This window comes from Pyrus communis, chromosome 7, assembly GCF_041283825.1.
Source record: "Pyrus communis isolate YQ-2024b chromosome 7, ASM4128382v1, whole genome shotgun sequence".
NCBI classification, from domain to species: domain Eukaryota; kingdom Viridiplantae; phylum Streptophyta; class Magnoliopsida; order Rosales; family Rosaceae; genus Pyrus; species Pyrus communis.
The window spans coordinates 24,582,939-24,602,279 of record NC_142571.1 but is presented as its reverse complement, the minus strand read 5'-3'; the positions used below and the strand labels follow the sequence as shown (position 1 = coordinate 24,602,279).

Sequence of the window (19,341 nt, the reverse complement as noted above, 5' to 3'; positions counted from 1 at the left end):
AGAGGATTCAGGAAGTAGCTATCAAGTAGAAAAAGCCTCTGGGCAACCGGATTAGATTTGCTGATCCTTCTTAAAAGAGTGTAATCATGGCTTTCGCTACCGCTCTTCAACAACAAACCTCTTCTCGCCCGAAGACCATACGCTGTTTCAGCTGCCGATATTATGATTCCGAGTAATCTGGCTAGCAGGACCTGTCCTTGGCATATCTTACGTGACACAAATTGACAAATGACAGAGAGAGGATGTCCTTTGCTACCTTCGCAATCTCCTGATTCAAAGTTGCGTAAACCCGGCCCTCAGATTCCTCAGCTGCCACTGCCTGTATGTCTGGTCTCTCAATCCTCTGCGAACCCTCACACGCAATGACATTCATTGCCTGCTTACCGAAGACCTCCCTCGCATTCAAAATCCTCTCTGGAGCATCATGCGGGACATTTATCTCAATCATATCGAACAATGTGGAAAAGTGGAAGAGGCCCTCCCGAAATCCCCAATGTGTAGATATCCGGATTTATGGTCCTAATCAGTTTTAAAACAACTGTGCATCGAGTTCACAAGAAGCACCTCATCACGATCAATTTTAAGATCCTCAATTTGAATGGTGTCCTACTTTTGTGCTGTTGCATTGAACCGAAATGGAACTTTATAAGTTTCTGCATACCATCCTTGCTGCTTTCTCAGCTACTTCCATTATTGTCTTGTTTGAGAAGAAAAACTATAGCCTCTTAAACGACACACGACAAGATATAGATAGTAAGCCTTCAAGATATCTGCAGCTGATGGTGGCTTGGACACAAGATCTTTGTAAATCTGAGCACCGGATCCAGCCATGCGTGCCTCAAGACCATCAGCAAAATAGTGAGCTAGTCTTTGCAGCGAGTTTCCCATTGCCATAAGAGAAGAATGCTGTCTGATATGCTTAAGCAACTCATTGCGCGTCCTCTTATCATTAGCTGCAACCGCTCGTGCACAAGGAGTCAAAAGAGTTCTCAAATCCACCACTTCCTTTTTACATCCCCACTTCTTTCCACGGCCTTTTCTACCACTGGCCTCATTCGACTGACCATGCTGGTGTACATTCTTGATTGTCCCAAGAGCAGATTGTTCTTGTGCGCAATTTGTGAAAACCGTATCACCAATTTCCGAACTCACAGTTGATTCAGTTTAAACTGCTAATTGCTTGTTACACTTCCCTGCATCTACATTCACATTTTCGCAGTAAGGATTCTTCTTTCCTCTTCACCCATCAGAAAAAGTACTCATTCTTCTTCTTTACCTCAGCTCCCATACGTATAGCATCTGCCTTCCCCTCGTTAAGTAACATCGTGTTACTTTCCAAATTAACAATCTGTGCATTACCATTCGGAAGAAACCTACTTGCTTCCTCAGAGCCTCTTTCAAATTGCACAGCCGACTCAATCTCAATTCAAAAAGTGAGGAACTCTAGAGTGCTCGGAAAAGAATTCACACCCTTTCTACAACGTTACCACTTCCATTTGATGAGGCATGGAATGACAAAGAATTGGACTGAGAAGAAACATGCAAGGATTTGTACTCACGCGAATCACAACCCCGAAGCCAATCCAAGAGGTAGTATTGTAATCACTAGAACGCGAAGGATGACATTCATCTCGGCTTTCATTGTTTTGATCAGCATACGAAGTCATGTCACAAGGAGGAGAAAGAGAGTGCTTCTCTCCAAGAAGCTCATAAAATGATAGCTCAGCAGCTTCAAGTGCTGCAGGCTCATGATATATTTGGGTCTTTTCTTCCATAAGAATTTTGTTAAATGTACTTGAGAACTACATCACTAAAATCGCAGTCCTCGGATGATTCCCCATCCGAATTCGTGCTCAAATCCGGGCCCAAATTACTCGAAATTGGATGGGAAGGTGCACAATTTTGATAAAGAAATCGTTCAAAGTTAGTATTCACGATCGTGTAAGTGACCGTCAATTGTTGATGCATGCGAATTTCATTATGTATTAACAAATAATATCACTTGCGTGCCTGTTAATTAGCCCTTTCTTCCCTCTTCATCACAACTAATTACATTTAATGTCCTCTTTAGTTACACACTTGCTGCCTCGCACGAGTCACACCAAGCTCAACTCAATTTAAGTCTTTCATTTTTGAAGTTTTTTTTTTTTTTTTTTTTTTTTTTTTTGGGTGTTATTTTGTTTTAATTTTTTTATTTTGGGCCAAGGACCCAAAGATAATATGGCCATGTGATCAAGAGTGAGGAGATCAGATTCTCAAGAGGCCCTCATATGGTGAACAGAACAATATTGACCTGTGAACACATATCCATAACCGATGAAATTTTACTCGCACACAGATATTTACAAAGATACTTTTACAACATAAGGTTAACTCGCATATTAATCACAACCTATTATTAAAATCATAACAAATATATAGATATATAGGTATCATAATCGAGTGAGCCGAACTTGAGATCTACTTTTATCAAAGAGAAAACTGGGTACCACTAAACCAATTGGACATGCGCAATCAGGTATACACTTGAACGAGCGTTATCCGCCTCCATACCCCGCAAAAGAAACGGGTGACCCGAACCCGCACCGTTTTGAGGTGTTTTAGATCCAATTTAGTTCCTTGGTGATATGCTGACCAATTCAAAATACGTAGGTAAGTAGGCAAGAAGTTGAGTAGTACACTACAAACTTTGCCAGATAACAAATCAACAGGATATATTTCTTTTCTTCATCTCTACACGTGATTGTGCACGTGCCAAATGTGTTAATATGTCAGAGCCACCGCCCAAGTTAGTTGGCCAATTCAAAAAATTAGATAAATAATTAGTCCAACAGCAAAGGTGTAAATTATACGCAACTCAATCATTCAATTGCAACCCATCTTTGAATTGAAAACAGTGACGTTGACTGACTTGCAATGCAAGAAACTCACATCACATTCACATGGAAGTTATTAACACAGAAGCAACATATTGAAGATAATTAAAATAAGTTTATTCCTGTTTATGAACATTCACATTTCTCTGCATTACAAGTTGGTGAAATAAAAACAAATTGAATTCAAACAACTGTGAGATTCTGTTAGAATAATCTTTATTCCGACGAACCATTTACATTTGCCGGCCTCCCTCAGACAGAGACGCCGGCAATTGAATTTAAACTGTGGGGGTGAGGATTTTACACAAATTTTGGGTCATTTGTACATTTGTCTTCTTCTTTCCCTGTTTCTGTCAACGTTTCCTGTTTTTTTCTACATCATACAATCGGATACCTTTCAGCTCCCTGCCTATCGGTCGGGTGCGTCTGTGATCTTCAGAATGCTGGCAAGGCCGGGTGCTTGCTGTGTTGCTTTGCTTGGTGTTGGCACCAGTAAGAATGGGCAGCCAACACTCGGTCCAGAAGCTCCTGAGGAACGGGCTCTCCCCTTCTTTGCTGAGGAGAGATTTTTGCGGTGTGGACTAAGGTTTTCCATTTGTCCTGCATAAAACCACCACAAAGCACATCAAATACAACATAAATCATGTAACTTGTGCTTTCCAGAGAAGCACTCAATGGCAATGTACCTGCAAACAAAATAATAATCGAGTGATGTAGGACAAGATAACCATACAAACAAAATTTACCTTCAGGTCCACATAAGTTCGATGATCTGCATTCTCAAATGCACGCAATTTAACATCGCGCCACCTGCAGATTCATAACATTGTTAAACCACTATTATCCTTCAAAATGGAATCATGCATCTCGCACTGATACTATTTAAGTGGTAACGAACATCACACCTTCCGGTTCCAAGTTCCTCAACTGCTGTCACCAATGCTTCGACTTCTGAGACAGAGAATGGTCTCCTGGTTCGACGCTGTGCAAGCTCAGATCGCTTAGTTTTTTGGCTCACGGGAACTATGGCTAGTGGCTCCATGCTCATTTCTGGAATCGCAACTATCGCCTGGGATTCCAGCATTGTTTTGTTGGTCAATATGTCAATATGAGAGGAAACTGGTTCATGCTTAGTTTCAGCAAGACTCCCTGAATTGGTTATAGGAGGAATGTCAGACAACACATCAGACATTGGAGAGTCCAAGACGGGTGTTCTTGGGGACCTGAAACAACGATGCATATTTGTTGTAATGAGAACACATGTGAAAAGCTGTTCCTCAAGTCAACAGAGCAGAACCGTAATGCAAAACTTGTCCTATCCATTGAGATTAAAGCTCAACAATTTTTTTTTCCACATATGCATCATAACACGATCATCATGAATAATTAGCACACACTATTGCCTACAAAATTGCATTAATTAAGAATTTATGATACTAAATCAAATAACGCATACCGGAGGGAAATTCATCTCTTAATTGTCTAAACAGCCTCAAATATATTGTATAAGCAGCTATAGACTTAATTAAATACACAAAACAAACGTCATAAATTCCAGCAGAAAAATACCATCTCAGCATGCATATCAACAACTATGAAAGAAAACAAAGTCGACCCAAATGGGCAATCAAAAAAATTCCAACTTTAGACAAGGGACTTCTCACAACACATCAATTACCTGGCCACCATCTCGCATGAAAATGGAGGATCGCCAGAACACAAAAATGCAGAAGCTTGCACGGGACTAGGCTCCAACATAAAACCCAGAGAATCCAAACTGTCTTTGGAAGAAATTCCCATCTGCATTAGCGTTCTGTTGTCATCTCTTATGTTTTTCCCTTGAACAAGTACTCCAACACTTAAACCATCCCTAAGTATGGCATTCACTGCATCCATGACTGTCCTCTGTAAAATTTCATATCACAAAAGTAAAATATTCAGGCCCAGAAGTGATGAATAGTCAACAACTACTTGCTAAACAAGACCCAATACTAGCGAATAAACAATCATATTCCATGCCATTTGAGGAAAATTCTTATCGTAAAGAGGAAGGAGAAGACCTGCAACCCGTACATTATTTTATGGCCAATGGCACGTAAAATAAAATAATGCATCTGAATTAATACCTTCAATGAACCGACTGTTTCAGTTTCTGGGACCTCAATGACAAGCTCTGGAACCCTAAAGGATTTGATTCTCAATTTCACTGCAGAAGGAAAGATAATGCACAATGATACTGGTTATACAATCGAATAAGGAAAGTGTTTAACACCAAATCTTAAAAACTTTAATTACCATGAGATTCCTCAGAGCAGAAAGATGTTTGATGACCAATAACTGAAGCTGACACTCCGTTTGCTGCACAGAAGAATAACTATTAAGAAAAACCAATACCACAAGCCTTAAGTCCCAAGAACACATAAGGAAACAGTAACAACAAAATATCTACATAATTGTGCCAAAGTAGCATACCAGCTGGACCAGTTTTATCTCCGTTATCGGGTGAGTTAGAAACACTTTCACCACTAAACCCTCCATCAGAAGTCACTACCGAACTCCGGTCAACCAGTTTCCTCCTCTTATAAAGAGTGTCACGTTGAGATCTTTCACGGTTGTAAAAGGTTTTCCTTTTGTGATAAATAGTTTTTACTCCCCCATCTAGAAAAACCAAAAACATAAGCTCAACATTAAATGAATTTGCATCGATTTATGATGCTAACCAAAGCACAATAAGAAACTTACCATATCTATAGTGCTCACATTCCCTCAACTTTGGAGCCGCTTTCCAGTACTTGGATGTCAGTAACTTCCTTATTCTTCGGTCTCCAACACGTGGTGGAGGCCTAAAGACCTTCACCCTGTTGCTAGGTTTAATGCACCTAGTAAAGTTTTCGTCATCATCTCTGCTACCTAATTCAATATCATTCCTATGCCTGGAAAAAGAAGCATTAGGAACAGGATCCCTGAACAATGACAATTTGACATTGCTGTCTCTATTGAGCATTGCAGGATATTTTGCATGCAGTTCAGTTGGATCCTTGGAACTGCATGGGTTAGCTATCTTCAAAGCTCCAGTTTCTAACAGCTTACTATCTTCCTGTACTTCAATTCCATTTGCTACATTACCATAACAGGACTCCACAATACCAGGGGATCCCCCCTCTACCTTACCAGAATAATTTTGAAATGTGGGCCTGCTACTGGAAATTACAGACTTTGCCCGGCGCCCAGCTTTTGCAGAGCTGTCTGAACTTGTAATAACTGAAGTGCGTTCCAAAACAGTATCACTGTTGGCACACAGAATTTCTTTTAGAATGCCCTTCTGACCGACATTTTGCGATGTCAGCCCTAAAGAAACGCTTTCTTGGGAGCTTCCCTGATCAGGGCACTCTTCTTTCAGAGGTTTATGTTCATCTTGTCTTTCCTGCTTAACGTCTATGCCAAAGGCAGGCTGCAAATTTCCTTCAGAAGCATTACTGGAGGCAGAACTTTCACTCTCCTGCAATAACTTTCCAGCTAAAGAGGCCAATAATTCAAATGCACAGAATTGGCCATCCTCAACCGACTTCCTATGTGGGCGCCTCTGAAACCAGTAACCGAAATTCATGAATTCAATACAGGGTTTATCATCCAAAACCAAAAAGGTAAGGAGAAAACAAAAAGAGGCAACCCTAGAATTTCAGGACTGCTTACCCTAGCTGATCTGGGAGCTCTAGGTATAGTAGGGACCTGGAAGCCATTAAATCCAAAATCGAGCCTCTTCTTCAACACCATATCTCAAGCATACATGGCAATTTGAACTCATCAAACACAAAGAAGCATCAATCCCGCATTCAGTTCACTGTCATAAGATATTCATTTCATAGAAAGAACACGTGTCAGGCTTAGCTTGGGGAAAATGTGTTTGCATAATCGAAACAAAATCACATTGATCACAAAAGGAAGATAACAATAAATTCAGAATCCTACGTCATACTACTATATCAAAACCAACATAAAATAAAATCCCACAATGAGATCGAAGTAGTGATATAATGTTCCTTCTTTAAAGATGCATATTAACTAAAATATAGCAAGAATAGACTGCCTCTGTGATCAATAACGTAAAACTCATGATTAGGCCTCCAAGTCTCCTAACCACCAAACCACCTCTCCAGGTGTAAGTGCCTAATCATTCCCACAATTCTTAGAAATCAAACAGATCCCTTAGACTGATTGAGGAACAATAGCAAAATCCAACACGGTAAGATTTGGAATATAAAACTACTCGAAAGACTTGAACCAAAGCTTGAAACGAAAACATAATAAAAACTAAACTAATCTAATCTGCTCCGCGGTATGCAGAAAATCATAAACCAGATCTTAAAACCCTAATCAGAGGTCTTTTCAAAAGAAAATTCCAGGTAATTGAACAGATACAAGATCAAGCATGAACCGGAACCAAATTGGAAGTCAAGGCTCCAATCACATCTGAAACTAGTTGTTTAATGTACAAAGAACTTAGAAATGTAAATTGCATTTAACTTCATAAACCCAAAACCCAGAAAACGAATTCCCATTTGATAAATTGAATACACAACAAGAAGAATTCCAAATCAAATCCAATTCGGCAAAAGCAATTACAAATCCAACGCCAATTCCGATCTTAGTTCTGTAATCTGTTTTACGCAGCGATGAATGAATTCAAAGCTAAACTAAAATCCCATAAACCTCAGATCAAAAGAAATGGACTTCATGCAAAACAAAACCCATGATTCTGATCACGACCACAAATTCTCAATCAAACCCAATTCAGCACATCCAAACACGACCCAAATTCCCCAATCAGGTCCCGATCTCAATCGAAATTCAAAATTGCATGCAGTAATTGAACACACCCAATTGCTCAACCGAAGCAAAACCCATAAGTTATTGACCAGAACAGCGCTGAATTCTCAAAAACTAAAACCCAAATTGCATCAAACCAAAATCCTTGCAGAGAAGCTCGATTTACTCACCTCTTGGACAAAGATCTTCTTCTGGGTTAAATCTAAAACCAATATATCTACAAATTTTCAGGGAAAGAAAAAACAGAAAATCTGGGAAATGTGTAAGAGATCTGCGAGAATACGAAGCAAGAATTGGTGGTTTCTCTCTCTAAATCTCTCTACAAAAAGGCAAAAGGAAAAACCCAATTGGATTGTAAAATGTTAATGATTTTGTATATACAAAAACCATGCAGAAGAAACAGTGGCCTTAAACCCCTTCTTATATATGTTTCATGGTTTTCTGACCACAAAACTAGGCGAGCCAGTAAAAGAGCAATAATGTCCGGGTAATTGCAGGTTCCCTAAACCCCCTTCTTCTTTTTTTTCCTTCTTTTTTCTCTCTGTCTCTCTCTCTCTCTATCTCTTGGACCAGTTCTTCCTCTTCTTCCTTCCCTCCTTTTCTTATACATCCATCAATCCACCAGCTGAGGTGGAGATAGAGTTCTCTTGCCACGTATACCTCCCAAGTCATATTTGTTTTCCTTTTATTTTCGAGAACTGTTATTACCGCTTCGAAAATTTTATTTCATAATTGTCACAAATGTTGTATTTTTTTTTTTTTAAATATAAAATGTTTAGAGTGCAAAATGAGAATTTCGGAATGTTAATAACAATTTTCTTATTTTCGGACGATAATTTTTTTTGTTGGAATGGGCAATGAAAATGAAAAAAGAAATGCTAATGAATCCCTCTCAAAAGTCGATTCTTCATAGACTCTCTTCAACTACAGAGTTTGAAGCCGAGACAAAATGCTTCTTCTTCTTTTATCATCACTCACTCAAATTTATTTTGTAAAAGAGGAAGATGGAGTATTTGTTAACCTATTCTTTCATCTTCTTAAAGCTAAGTCTAACCCTTTTGCTTTGTACCAGTTAGCTACAACCATCGAATTAGACTTCGTTTGATATGCTTTTAAAATGATTAGAAACACTTTTAGTGAAAATATTTTCAATACCAATCCTTAGTAAAACTGCAAATAAATCCTTAAAACAGTACTTAAAAGTGTTTTTGAAATCCAAAAATATTTTCTTTAAAAGCGTTTTTAGTCATTTTAAAAACACATCCAAACGAACTATTAATCTCTAGTAAACAGTTAAACTGAATAGTAGTATTATATCACTCATGAATCCTTGATCGATCGATCTTAGAATAATTAGAATATGCAAAAGAATAAAATATTTAACCTTTGACATCACCCACATACATCTCTATTGGCTATAGCCATGTGATCGTAGATTCTTACCCCCAATAATGTGTAATTGTATATTCTAAAGTAATTAAGTGTCTAATCAAATTACGAAAATACACTTCAAACAATTCACTGTTATCCATTAATATTAGGGAAGTTTTAACGAAACACTCTTCGTACTGTTCACTTTTAACGAAAATGACATTTTTACTCTAAAAAGTCACTCCTAGTATTATTCACTTACAACACCTTTTTGTCCTTTTGATTAAAACTCAAAGTTTTCAAGTCATTTTCATTAGTTTTCCTTTAATATTGTTGGACCAAATTCTACTCGGGTTGGCGAGTGAACCTGCAAGAACAAAGATAAGGGAAGGATCACGAAACTAGATGTCGGGGAGGATAATTCTCGACGTAGGTGTTCCGACGATCAAGTTAGAAATGAGTGATGGATGGTAAGTTATATATTTTGAGAGGGATGAGAGTGTCTAATCTAAGAGTCGAATGGCCTACTTATAGGCGTTCGGGAGTTAGTTTGTGAGTGCTATGCCAAATGTCTGAGTCGTTAAAAATAAGGCTTAATGCCAAGTTGCATCAACAACATGGGACAAGACAACGGACCAGAATTCTTTTATTTCCTCTTTCATTCTCTCCTCTCACATTTTTTATTTTGTCTTTCTCTTTCTATAAAAAATTAGTATAAGATATTGACGTAACTTAACCGTAACCGTTCAAATAGAAAAAAAGAGAAAGAAAGGAAAAAAAAAAGAAAGAGAGAGAATCTTACTCGTTCTCTCGTAGTAGGCGCATCATGGGTTAGGGTACCATTAGTCTGGCCAATCATACATGCAGTTAGGATTTGGCAATTAGGATCTGTTTGGTGATTGGTGGTATCTAGTGGGAGTTGTTGGGCACGATGTAGATTATATTGGAGAGCCTACGCGCGACTGACCGCGTAGTCCCATTAAGGCTGCAACAATTGAATGGCTTCGAGGATCTCGTTGACATTTTGTTATGGTAACATCCAGAGTGCGTGACTCACTCCGAAACAGATCAACGGATTGATTTGGCGGCTTCACTATTCCAGAGGGGTAGAAATTATGGTCTTGCAAATATATTTAATTATATTCTAATATGGCCCATTATTTAAATGAAAGAACAGATTCAGCCTGTCATATGGATGCCAACTTGTTTATATATTAACACTTAGCGTGTTCCTAAGCAACAGCTTTTAATGGTTTATACACTATTTATCCGGTCACTAATAAGATTATTTTTACTAACATTATTTTGTCTCTAGAAAAAGAAAAGAAACGAAATGATTTTACACTTCTGCATAGAAAGATTATTTAAAATCTATAATTCTAACATCACACGATCAATTAAGATTACGATGTTTCGCCACGTGGAATTACTGCAACACTTTTACATGACTTGTCGTCTGTCCTAGTCGGACATAGATGTTGAAGTGGTGGTAGTGGAAAAAACACGGATTAAGGCAGAGAATATTTGACGGCGTTAGTTACTAGGAGGAGGGGATTTGATTGGGTGGCGCGCAGAGAAGGCATGGAAGATAACGGAATGAGTGGCCAAATGCGGTTTCGCGGTTATCCCGTCAAAACCATCTGGATTAGAAGTTGTCTTGCACGTTTCCTTCACTTTCTTCGAGAAACCCACAGTAACTGTCCTGCCACGCCCGCCAACGTATCCGGTAGCCGGTCACCCTCTTGCTTTTTACACGCGTGTCGGTTACATTTTGGACTGGTTGGTGGGTGAGTGGCTGCGAGTGGATTGGGTTTATGGTCTACTGGAGTTTGGGCTTCACCTACTTTTTTTATTATTTTAAAGTGAAATGGGCTTCATGTGCTTTTGTTTTATTTTATTTTTTAAGGAATTGGATTCTCTTCGAAGAAAAGCTTTTGGTATCATCTTGATCTATTAACACGGATCGTTGGATTTTGATCCAACAGCTACAATTATTATAATTTTTAAAAAAGCTTTCTATTTATAGTCGTTGGATCAAACTCCAATGACCCGTATTATTGGGTCAGGAGAATCTTGAGGCTTTGCCTCGAAGAGGATCCAATTCCATTTTTTGAGATTAATGTACTTTGATTGATGTTACGTGGATTTAAGCAAGTCTCATCTTTTTTATATGCAACGATAGTTTTACTTTTATAACAAAGTGATGAAGATTTGAATTAAATGCCTCGACTTGTCAATATAATAAATTGATATCAACTAAATATTTACAAAAATCGAACATAAAACATTTTATTTATAAGTCAAGTGAATAGGCATACTACTAGTTATAGTACTAGTAGCAAGCATTTTGAAGAGTTACTTATGGAGAGAATTTGTCTACAACCAAGATGTATCATTTTATGTCTACAATGCTTATTAAGGGTATGTTTGAGATTGTTTCTAAAAGGGCTAAATTGATTTCGATTTCTAACATTCAATATCACTTCTAAATTTGTTTGGTAGACAGACTTAGAAGTGCTTATGACTCAAAAAATGCTTGTTTGAAGAAACACATGTTAAATGCTCATTCAAGAAAGAACTTTCAAATGCTTTTCTAAGTTATTGATTTTTAATTAAAAAAAAATCAAAACAACTATAGTTAAAGCACTTATGAAACTAAGTGTTTTTTTAGAGAATGAACCTCAAACATGTCCTAAATATCCACAGCACAAGTTATGGTCGTGTGGTAAGTTTTGTAGATAATAGATAGCGATTTTTTAGTTTAAATACCAATTATATGAAATTTTTTAGCTAAAGTACTATGTTTTTAGTTTATTTAGCTAAAATGCTATGTTTTTAGTTTAGGTACCAATCAAAAAGTCAACCAAAACAATTCTATAAATACTATTATAATAAAAAATAATTACATGATTGTCACTCAATCCTACCGTGTTTTTCAATCCTACCGCGTTTTTCAATCCGCCAAACTTTTCCTTGTGACTAATTGATCAAATTTTTTGACAACCGACTGATCAAATTTTCCAATCTCAATGTCATTGTCCAAAAGTGACCTTCAAAAAAAAAACATATTAAGTAATGAATTTTCTCATAAGTTCTCTAATTTTATTTTGTATACATGTAAAAAAATAATAAACTCACACAACAAAACATAATTGAAGATGAAAATGTTCCAAATATTGTTTTTAAGTCATTGTTGAACCATGACTTGAAATTTTTCGTTGATCAGAAAAAAGATTCGTTCACAATGACTATGGTCGGGCGACAATTTCTGGCACATGCATTGGTGACATGTGGGTCATGTGCAATGAGAATAAAAATATAAATGGCCTTATGCTTACAAGTGTATACATTTGCCCACAATTTAGGGCTTAATCTAAGTAGAATGGGAAGGGATTGGTAGTTTTCCTTAAAAGTTCTATTAAAATTGGTTTAGTCTCAATTTGCCTTAAAAGATTTACTCATGATGACACAATATGTTTCTCCTACTTATAGAGAAAAATTACTTGAATGTCACGAGGAGTGTAGCCCTTACACTCCCTTATTCCTTTAATATAAATCTTGTGACATTTCTTTACCACTCACCATACACGTCGCGCGGGATGAGTACTAAAAGAAGAAAGAGCATACACATATTGTATTGAGTTATTATCATACTGATTATGTGTGAAGGTGGAAACATTTTAGTAACACTATCAAACAAATAATATTGTCTTAAGAGATATCGCTAAGATCGACATTATTAACAACTAATTTTGTGATCATAAATATCGTAATTTTTTTTCTCGTAATTAGAGTTTAGTGGCGACATATTAAAGAAAATTCTAATTAGAAATCTTGATATATAGAAATAGTATATTCACAAATAGGTAATCATCAATAATGCAAGTGATAGTTGTCAAGTCACTTAAAGACGCTAAGTAAATGAATAAAGTAGGGGTGATTAGTGTACTAAACAAATGGATTAAGCCAATGACTAGCCAACAAATTGGGAACCAAGTGGGACTGTAGGAGTGTGTTTGCTCAATTAGCTAGCAATCACGTGCCCTTTTTCTTTTGTTCTGGGACATATCACCTTTCCATGCACCATACATTTCACGTAAATCTTTATTAATTTTCTTCTTTAATACATCAAATCTTTTGTTTGCAATATTCCTTTCTTGTTGATAGACCCTTATCGTCGTTGCCTTTTGGTAGCTCCGTCCAAGCTTTGGCTAGCTAGCTGTGCTATTGTCGCATGTCACATGAGAGAGAGAGAGACAGGTTGCAGCTAAAACAAAAGGGATGGAAGGGTGGGCGGTAGGATGGAAGGAACCATTTGCCTATTTAATTATCATCATAAAATTCATTATTTTTTAGAGAACAAAATGTTCGTCAATTTCTTTGAACTCAATTAGATGTATCTAATATTTTTGATTTGGCTAATATTTTGCAAGGACAAATTATAAGGTGCAACTTGAAAAATAGACGGTCTGAATCATTAAAGTTCGACGTAGTGTGACCCCCACAACTCATCTCTATTTTTTTTTTTTTTTTTTTAAATAAAGATCTCTTTAGATAAAGGGCTTGATATATATATATATATATATATATATATATATGTATATATGTATATATGTGCTTGCTTTTCAAGATTCAACACAACAAGAAGGATCGTGGGTGAATAATTCCTTAGAATCTTGAATCATGTCTGCAAAAAATGATACTCTTGGATATATTACTTTATTAGATATATTTGTATATAAGAGTTGTGCTAATTAGCATTTGTCTCTCAATGGCCTAAACCACAAGAAATTCTTGTATAAGTCGACTACTACTAACGAAGTTTTATTAAAAATAGTCGGTACAGACTATACAAGTAAGAACACCAAATAGGGCCACGCTCGCTGCCAAATCATTGATATTAAATCAGGCAACTCAAGTAAGGCCCTCTAACTTGAGCCCGATTAATCAGCATGCTATCATACCATGTCAATATTTATGATAGATGGCCTATTACTAACATTGATATTACCTCCTACCTGCACATCTCCAGATGATGTTTATCACAAAATGCCTTATCGTAATCAAGGAATATTTTTGCTCAGCACCCTCAAGTGGTGATGATGATGTTCACCACTTTATTTATCAGCGTTATATGAATTTAAATGTCAAAATTTGTGTAGTGAATAAATATAAATCTTAAAATTTAAATTCATCTAACGATAATAAATAAAGTGATGAGCATTAACACCACTTGAAGGTGGTGAGCAAAAACATTATTTGTTATCATCATTTATTTTGTCAAATTTCCGTGGCTAGAGTTTAACATTCTTATAAGTTGGACGCCGAGCAGATTTTTGTGAAATACCTCCTCTTTGGGGCTCTTTACTTAGTTAAAATCTAACCAGCCCAACCCAAGCCTTGATAGTTGGGTAGCTTTTTGTTCTCCCAAGCTGCCCAAAAATGTTTTTGGGCTCCAATTGGATGAGGTGGTCCAGGGTAATTTGGGAAGACCAACCCAACTTCAAATCCTTTTTATCGAAGTTGTATAACATTGGTTCCATGTCCTACCACGTAAGCATATTGGTTTCGCGGAGGAACTAATGCTTCACATTTTGTAAAATTTAAATATCTTAGAGCACGTTTGATAACAATTTGGTTTTAGTCCTACCATGTAAGCAAATTGGTTTCTGAAAGGAAGTAATGCTTCACACTTGAAGAATTTAAATATCTCAGGGTACATTTGAGAACAATTTAGTTTGTAAATTTGTGTTAGTGATGGAGGGAAAGATATAGAGGAAATGAGGATATAAAACAATGGAGGCTGATGGTGGGATTCTAGGAGATATATTGAAGAAATGTATAAGGAAAATGACACAAATTACAAAAACTAAAAATCATAAACCAAACATTAGTTTACGTTACTTTCACTTTTAAAATTTTGTTTTCATTCATTGTTCTTTATTTCTTTCCTTCCTCAGACCACTCTTATGTATCCCTTTATTCGTCCATACACTTTTCCTGCATCTCAAGCACAATAAAAATAAAAAAGAATAAAAACTAACCAAATGATTACCGAACCGACATTTGGTTCAGGAACCAAATCTAAGCTAGAGAAATTTCATGACCAAAAAAAACAGAATATCACAACTATATAGATAAAAAAACATAATCATGTCGAATGATACTTAGTACAAGAAAACACTAGTTCTATATACTAATTATACACTAAACTGCATTACGTTCTCTTAATCCAAAAGCAAGGAAATTAATTACATGGTTTAATTTAGTTCTTTTGATGATCATTAATATTTTATATTCCTGATGAAGCCTCCAATCCTTGTAACTCCATTCAAATTTTCAAATGCATTGGCCCAATGGTTCTCAAAGCTTCAACTCTTTCATTGTAAATTGACATACTTGCAGACACATTATCTTCGAAACAGATAAGAGCTCACGTCTCCTTCATCTAATCCATCCTTTCTTGGGTGCTTTTGTTGAGTTTGAATGTGGCTTTTTTTTGGGGATATAATTTTTTACTAGCATAAAAAGGAATTTTTTATTATTTTTTTATGAGAGAAATTTAATTTTTACCATGTTTTACTCTGTTTTTCTATTTACTTATTTTTATTTTTAACTCGCGTATGAAATTCGAAATTCACTACCGACTCCAAATTTAAGGTGTGACAGGTCATTTCCAATTGCCCATTATATGTGGTTTATCAGCTAGCTGGTCATCTCAAACAAATGTATATATTAACACACAAAATCCCTTTGACTTAAACAAAAAAAACCTTAAAATATTCCCATAAAAAAACTTAAATTTAATTATGAACTGGGTTTTTGCCTCGTAAGTACTAATGTATATATGCACATTCATTCTCTTGGCAACAAAGCCATGTGGACCATGTGGCTTCTTAGCGTAAAGCACTGGCTAGCTAGCCCATGTTCATCGATGAATATTTGACGTAATTAGCAATATGAAAAATGTTTAATTTCCTTCTCAACGTGCCCAATTGATTTAAAATAAGATAGATAAATTGACCCCAAATGCCCAAAAAATGGAAAATAAAATTAGAATTCTTGAATATTATTGACTTGACTCTCTCTCAAAATGATTTGTAATTTGGTCCTTTGCCCTATAAATGCGGGTGGTAGTTAGACTAGTTGATGTGGTAGTTATAGTCCTCATGAGGCACTTTTATCTTTACCGACCTACAAAAACGAAAATAATAAATAAAGAAATCAAAATTAAATATGATTGCAGCCAATTAGTATTACGCTATTTATTTGTTAGTGTCTCACTATCTTAGATTCAAATCTTGTAGATAACGAGTTTAATACTAATTTTTCATCTCACCCCTAATAGTAAGTATGTCGTTGTATATATAAAAGAAGGGTGATGCTATTCACACATTTATTTTTACCTTTCACGCACCGCTATCAATTTATGATCGTCGATTGAATGGGTTAAAGAAGATCAATTGACAAAACGTAATAAGAGTGTGTGGAAGGTAAAAAAGTGTGAATAGTTACCTTCAAAGAAAAAATTGATTATGACTGCAACGAGTGCATGACTCAGTTGATTAAAAACATTCTCTTTTACACTCAAGACCTTGTTTTGCGAATCCTCTCCTTAAATATCACTTGTATTATTGTATATAGAATAAAATTATAAAAGCTAGAGTATAATAAACCTAGTGGTGGTGGTGTGGTGCATGAAAAGGAAGGAAGTTGAAGATATGATTCTAATTTGCTTGCTTGAGAAACATGGAATTTAACTTTTTTTCCATGGTAGGGGCTTTGCGTAAAACTCAATGGAGCCTAGACATATAGTTGCACGCCTCTTTTTTTCATCCAAAGATGAGACATCAAAATATAGTAAATGGTCCCCTTGCTAGATTAAGGATGAGGCAAGTTTTCAACCAATTCCAAAGCATGAATGATGATGAGCTTTCTAATAGCAAGAAAAAAATAATAATTAATTAGGTCAATTTGTTTTAGGACTGTAATTTTACAACCACCACATGCATTTGGTGCCATTTTTGGCACATTGAGTGATGAAATTGTTTTGATTAGTTGGAGATATAAGCTTTTGATTTGGTGCCCTTTTTGGCACATCGAGGTTAAAATGCTTTTATAAGTCTTTTTGGTCTCGAAAAAGATTGATCGTCGTGGTAAAACCACCAACTGTTCTCTTTTCAAAAAAAAAAAATTATGATTTAACAATCTCTCAAACAATGGTTTGTTTTATTATTATTATTATTTAAAAAAAAAATTTAGTGTTAAATGGAGTGTACCAACTACCAAACCTTGAAGAAACGTAGTGAACTTTTTGGTATTCAATTATTATACCACATAATTATATGAATTGCTTGCCAAGTGAGAAATGATGTTACATACTTGAAAAGCTAGTTAGTAATCTACAATTCTCTTAAAAATTACCTTATTGAGAGAATTTTTTTCGGCTTTCTAACCCAAATGGTTTCTGAAATTAGCATAATTTTTCACTTTGGTCACTGACAATGAAAATCGATAGGACTGGTCCTTGAGTTTGCCCATCGTAAATCATTTTAGTCATTTCATGAAATATTAGTCAATATCCTCGTTAGATTATCACATGAATGACCATGTTATCACCGTTTAAGAGTATTTTTGTCAAACCAACTTCTGCACTTAACGAGAATATTGACTGATTTTTTACGAAAAGACTAAAATAATTTACGGTGAACAAACTTAGTGACTAGTTCTATCGATTTTCATTGTCAGAAACTAAAGTTAAGAGTTATATATGAGCTGATTTTCTCCTAAGTTGTCTATGTAACATCCCACATCGCCTAGAGGAGTGGATCCTCTAAGCCTTATATGTATATTCTCATCTCTACCTAGTACATTCTCGTGTGAGTGCTCTCGCATGCTACTCGCTTAACTTCGGAGTTCCTACGAAACCCGAAGCCAATGAGCTTCCAAAAGGCCTTGTATTAGGTAGAGATGAGAATATACATATAAGGCTTAGAGGATCCACTCCCCTAGATGATGTGAGATGTTACAGTCTATGCTATAATCACTTCTTATTAAAATATTAAATTTCTCCACTGTATACAGTAAGACGAGTGAATCTCATAAAACTCGCATATCTAATTGCATAACTGCATAACACACACTCACACACAACAAGACATGCACCCGGTTACATATCAACTACTACTACGTATAAAGTACTTATGGGTGATGAAACTAATAAGTGTCACAGTTAACAGAATCACAGACAAAGTAAACAACAACATCAACATCCTTCCCAGCCCCAAAGGAGATCAATAATTATGTCATATGTTCTATCTACCAAGCCACGCTGAAAGTAAAATTTAAGTCTCTCTCTCTCCCTCTCTCTCTCTCTCTCTCTCTCTCTCTCTCTCTCTCTACAATACACAACACGTAAAACACACAAACGAAAGACCTAGAAAATAATTAAACAAGACTTTTAGTCGTGGAAAATATTCACATGCATTGAGATGGTGTTTTCATGGGACTGAATCCAACACAGGGTGACTGGGCGATCGAAGGGGTTTGGTGATGTGTTGTTGAACAACACAGCTAAACGATCTTGCGAGATGCGATGACGTGGTGAATATCTCTCTTAGATTTTGTTGATGGGTACGAAATAAACTCTTTCTGTCAACCCAAATCGACATCCTTGATCCAAAAAGGCAGCAAAGCATTACCTTCCTAACCGTTTTTGTGGCTTTTCTGTGCCCACTTTCTTTAGTAAAAAGCTATGTGTTGTTGAATAGAAATGCCACCCTCTCTTTTGTCCTCCCTCTTGCAATTCATGATTGTGCGATGTTAGATCTTGAGTTTCTAATAGAATGCGACCATTCGTGACAACATATATCAAGTGACGTGAAAGTACGTGAATTATTGGATCTAACGCGTGAATAAATGTTAAGAAGACTCTTTTAAAAGTGAGACTATCCATGAATTTTCTGGCACCTTATGTTTTTGGCACAACATTTTATAATGTTGGCACGATAATTGACATTAAATTGTAAGTGGCAAAGAATTCATGGAGAGTCTGACTTTGAGAGTTTCCTGAGCAGTTCTCTTATTGTAAACTAATTGAAATAAAAGAGAGAGGCCCATGATTATTAAACTATTAGGAATATTTCTCTTCTCCAATGTGAGATTCATACTGTCAATAATTCTATATTCTATATATGCAATTAAGTGCAAGATCAAATTCAATGATACAAATAAAAAAATTTCCTATCTTATTTATTCTTGTATCAGT

General features: G+C 36.1%; 1 protein-coding gene and 1 pseudogene across 1 annotated transcript; both read right to left on the bottom strand.

Annotated features, from left to right (window-relative positions):
• Window positions 1-181: 181 nt before the first annotated feature.
• Window positions 182-1,968, bottom strand: LOC137734435 (scarecrow-like protein 14; annotated as a pseudogene).
• Window positions 1,969-2,971: 1,003 nt separating this feature from the next.
• LOC137735081 (telomere repeat-binding protein 3) lies at window positions 2,972-8,361 on the bottom strand. Its single transcript, XM_068474454.2, has 10 exons — window positions 7,874-8,361; window positions 6,570-6,717; window positions 5,619-6,459; window positions 5,349-5,534; window positions 5,172-5,234; window positions 5,003-5,082; window positions 4,555-4,781; window positions 3,782-4,099; window positions 3,623-3,686; window positions 2,972-3,476 (listed from the first exon to the last, which is right to left on the bottom strand). The coding sequence occupies exons 2-10, from the start codon at window positions 6,648-6,650 to the stop codon at window positions 3,312-3,314; spliced, it is 2,025 nt and encodes a 674-aa protein (XP_068330555.1). The 5' UTR covers window positions 6,651-6,717; window positions 7,874-8,361; the 3' UTR covers window positions 2,972-3,311.
• Between the last annotated feature and the right edge of the window lie 10,980 nt (window positions 8,362-19,341).

What these genes read in the sequence shown, in the direction of transcription:
- LOC137735081 (XM_068474454.2), bottom strand. Translation starts at nt 6,650, where the DNA reads ATGGTGTTGAAGAAGAGGCTCGATTTTGGATTTAATGGCTTCCAGGTC. An exon ending in AAACAGTCGGTTCATTGAAG is followed by an intron (nt 4,782 to 5,002) that starts GTATTAATTCAG and finishes GAAATTTTACAG; the next exon opens with AGGACAGTCATGGATGCAGT. An exon ending in GAACTTATGTGGACCTGAAG is followed by an intron (nt 3,477 to 3,622) that starts GTAAATTTTGTT and finishes GGTTTTATGCAG; the next exon opens with GACAAATGGAAAACCTTAGT.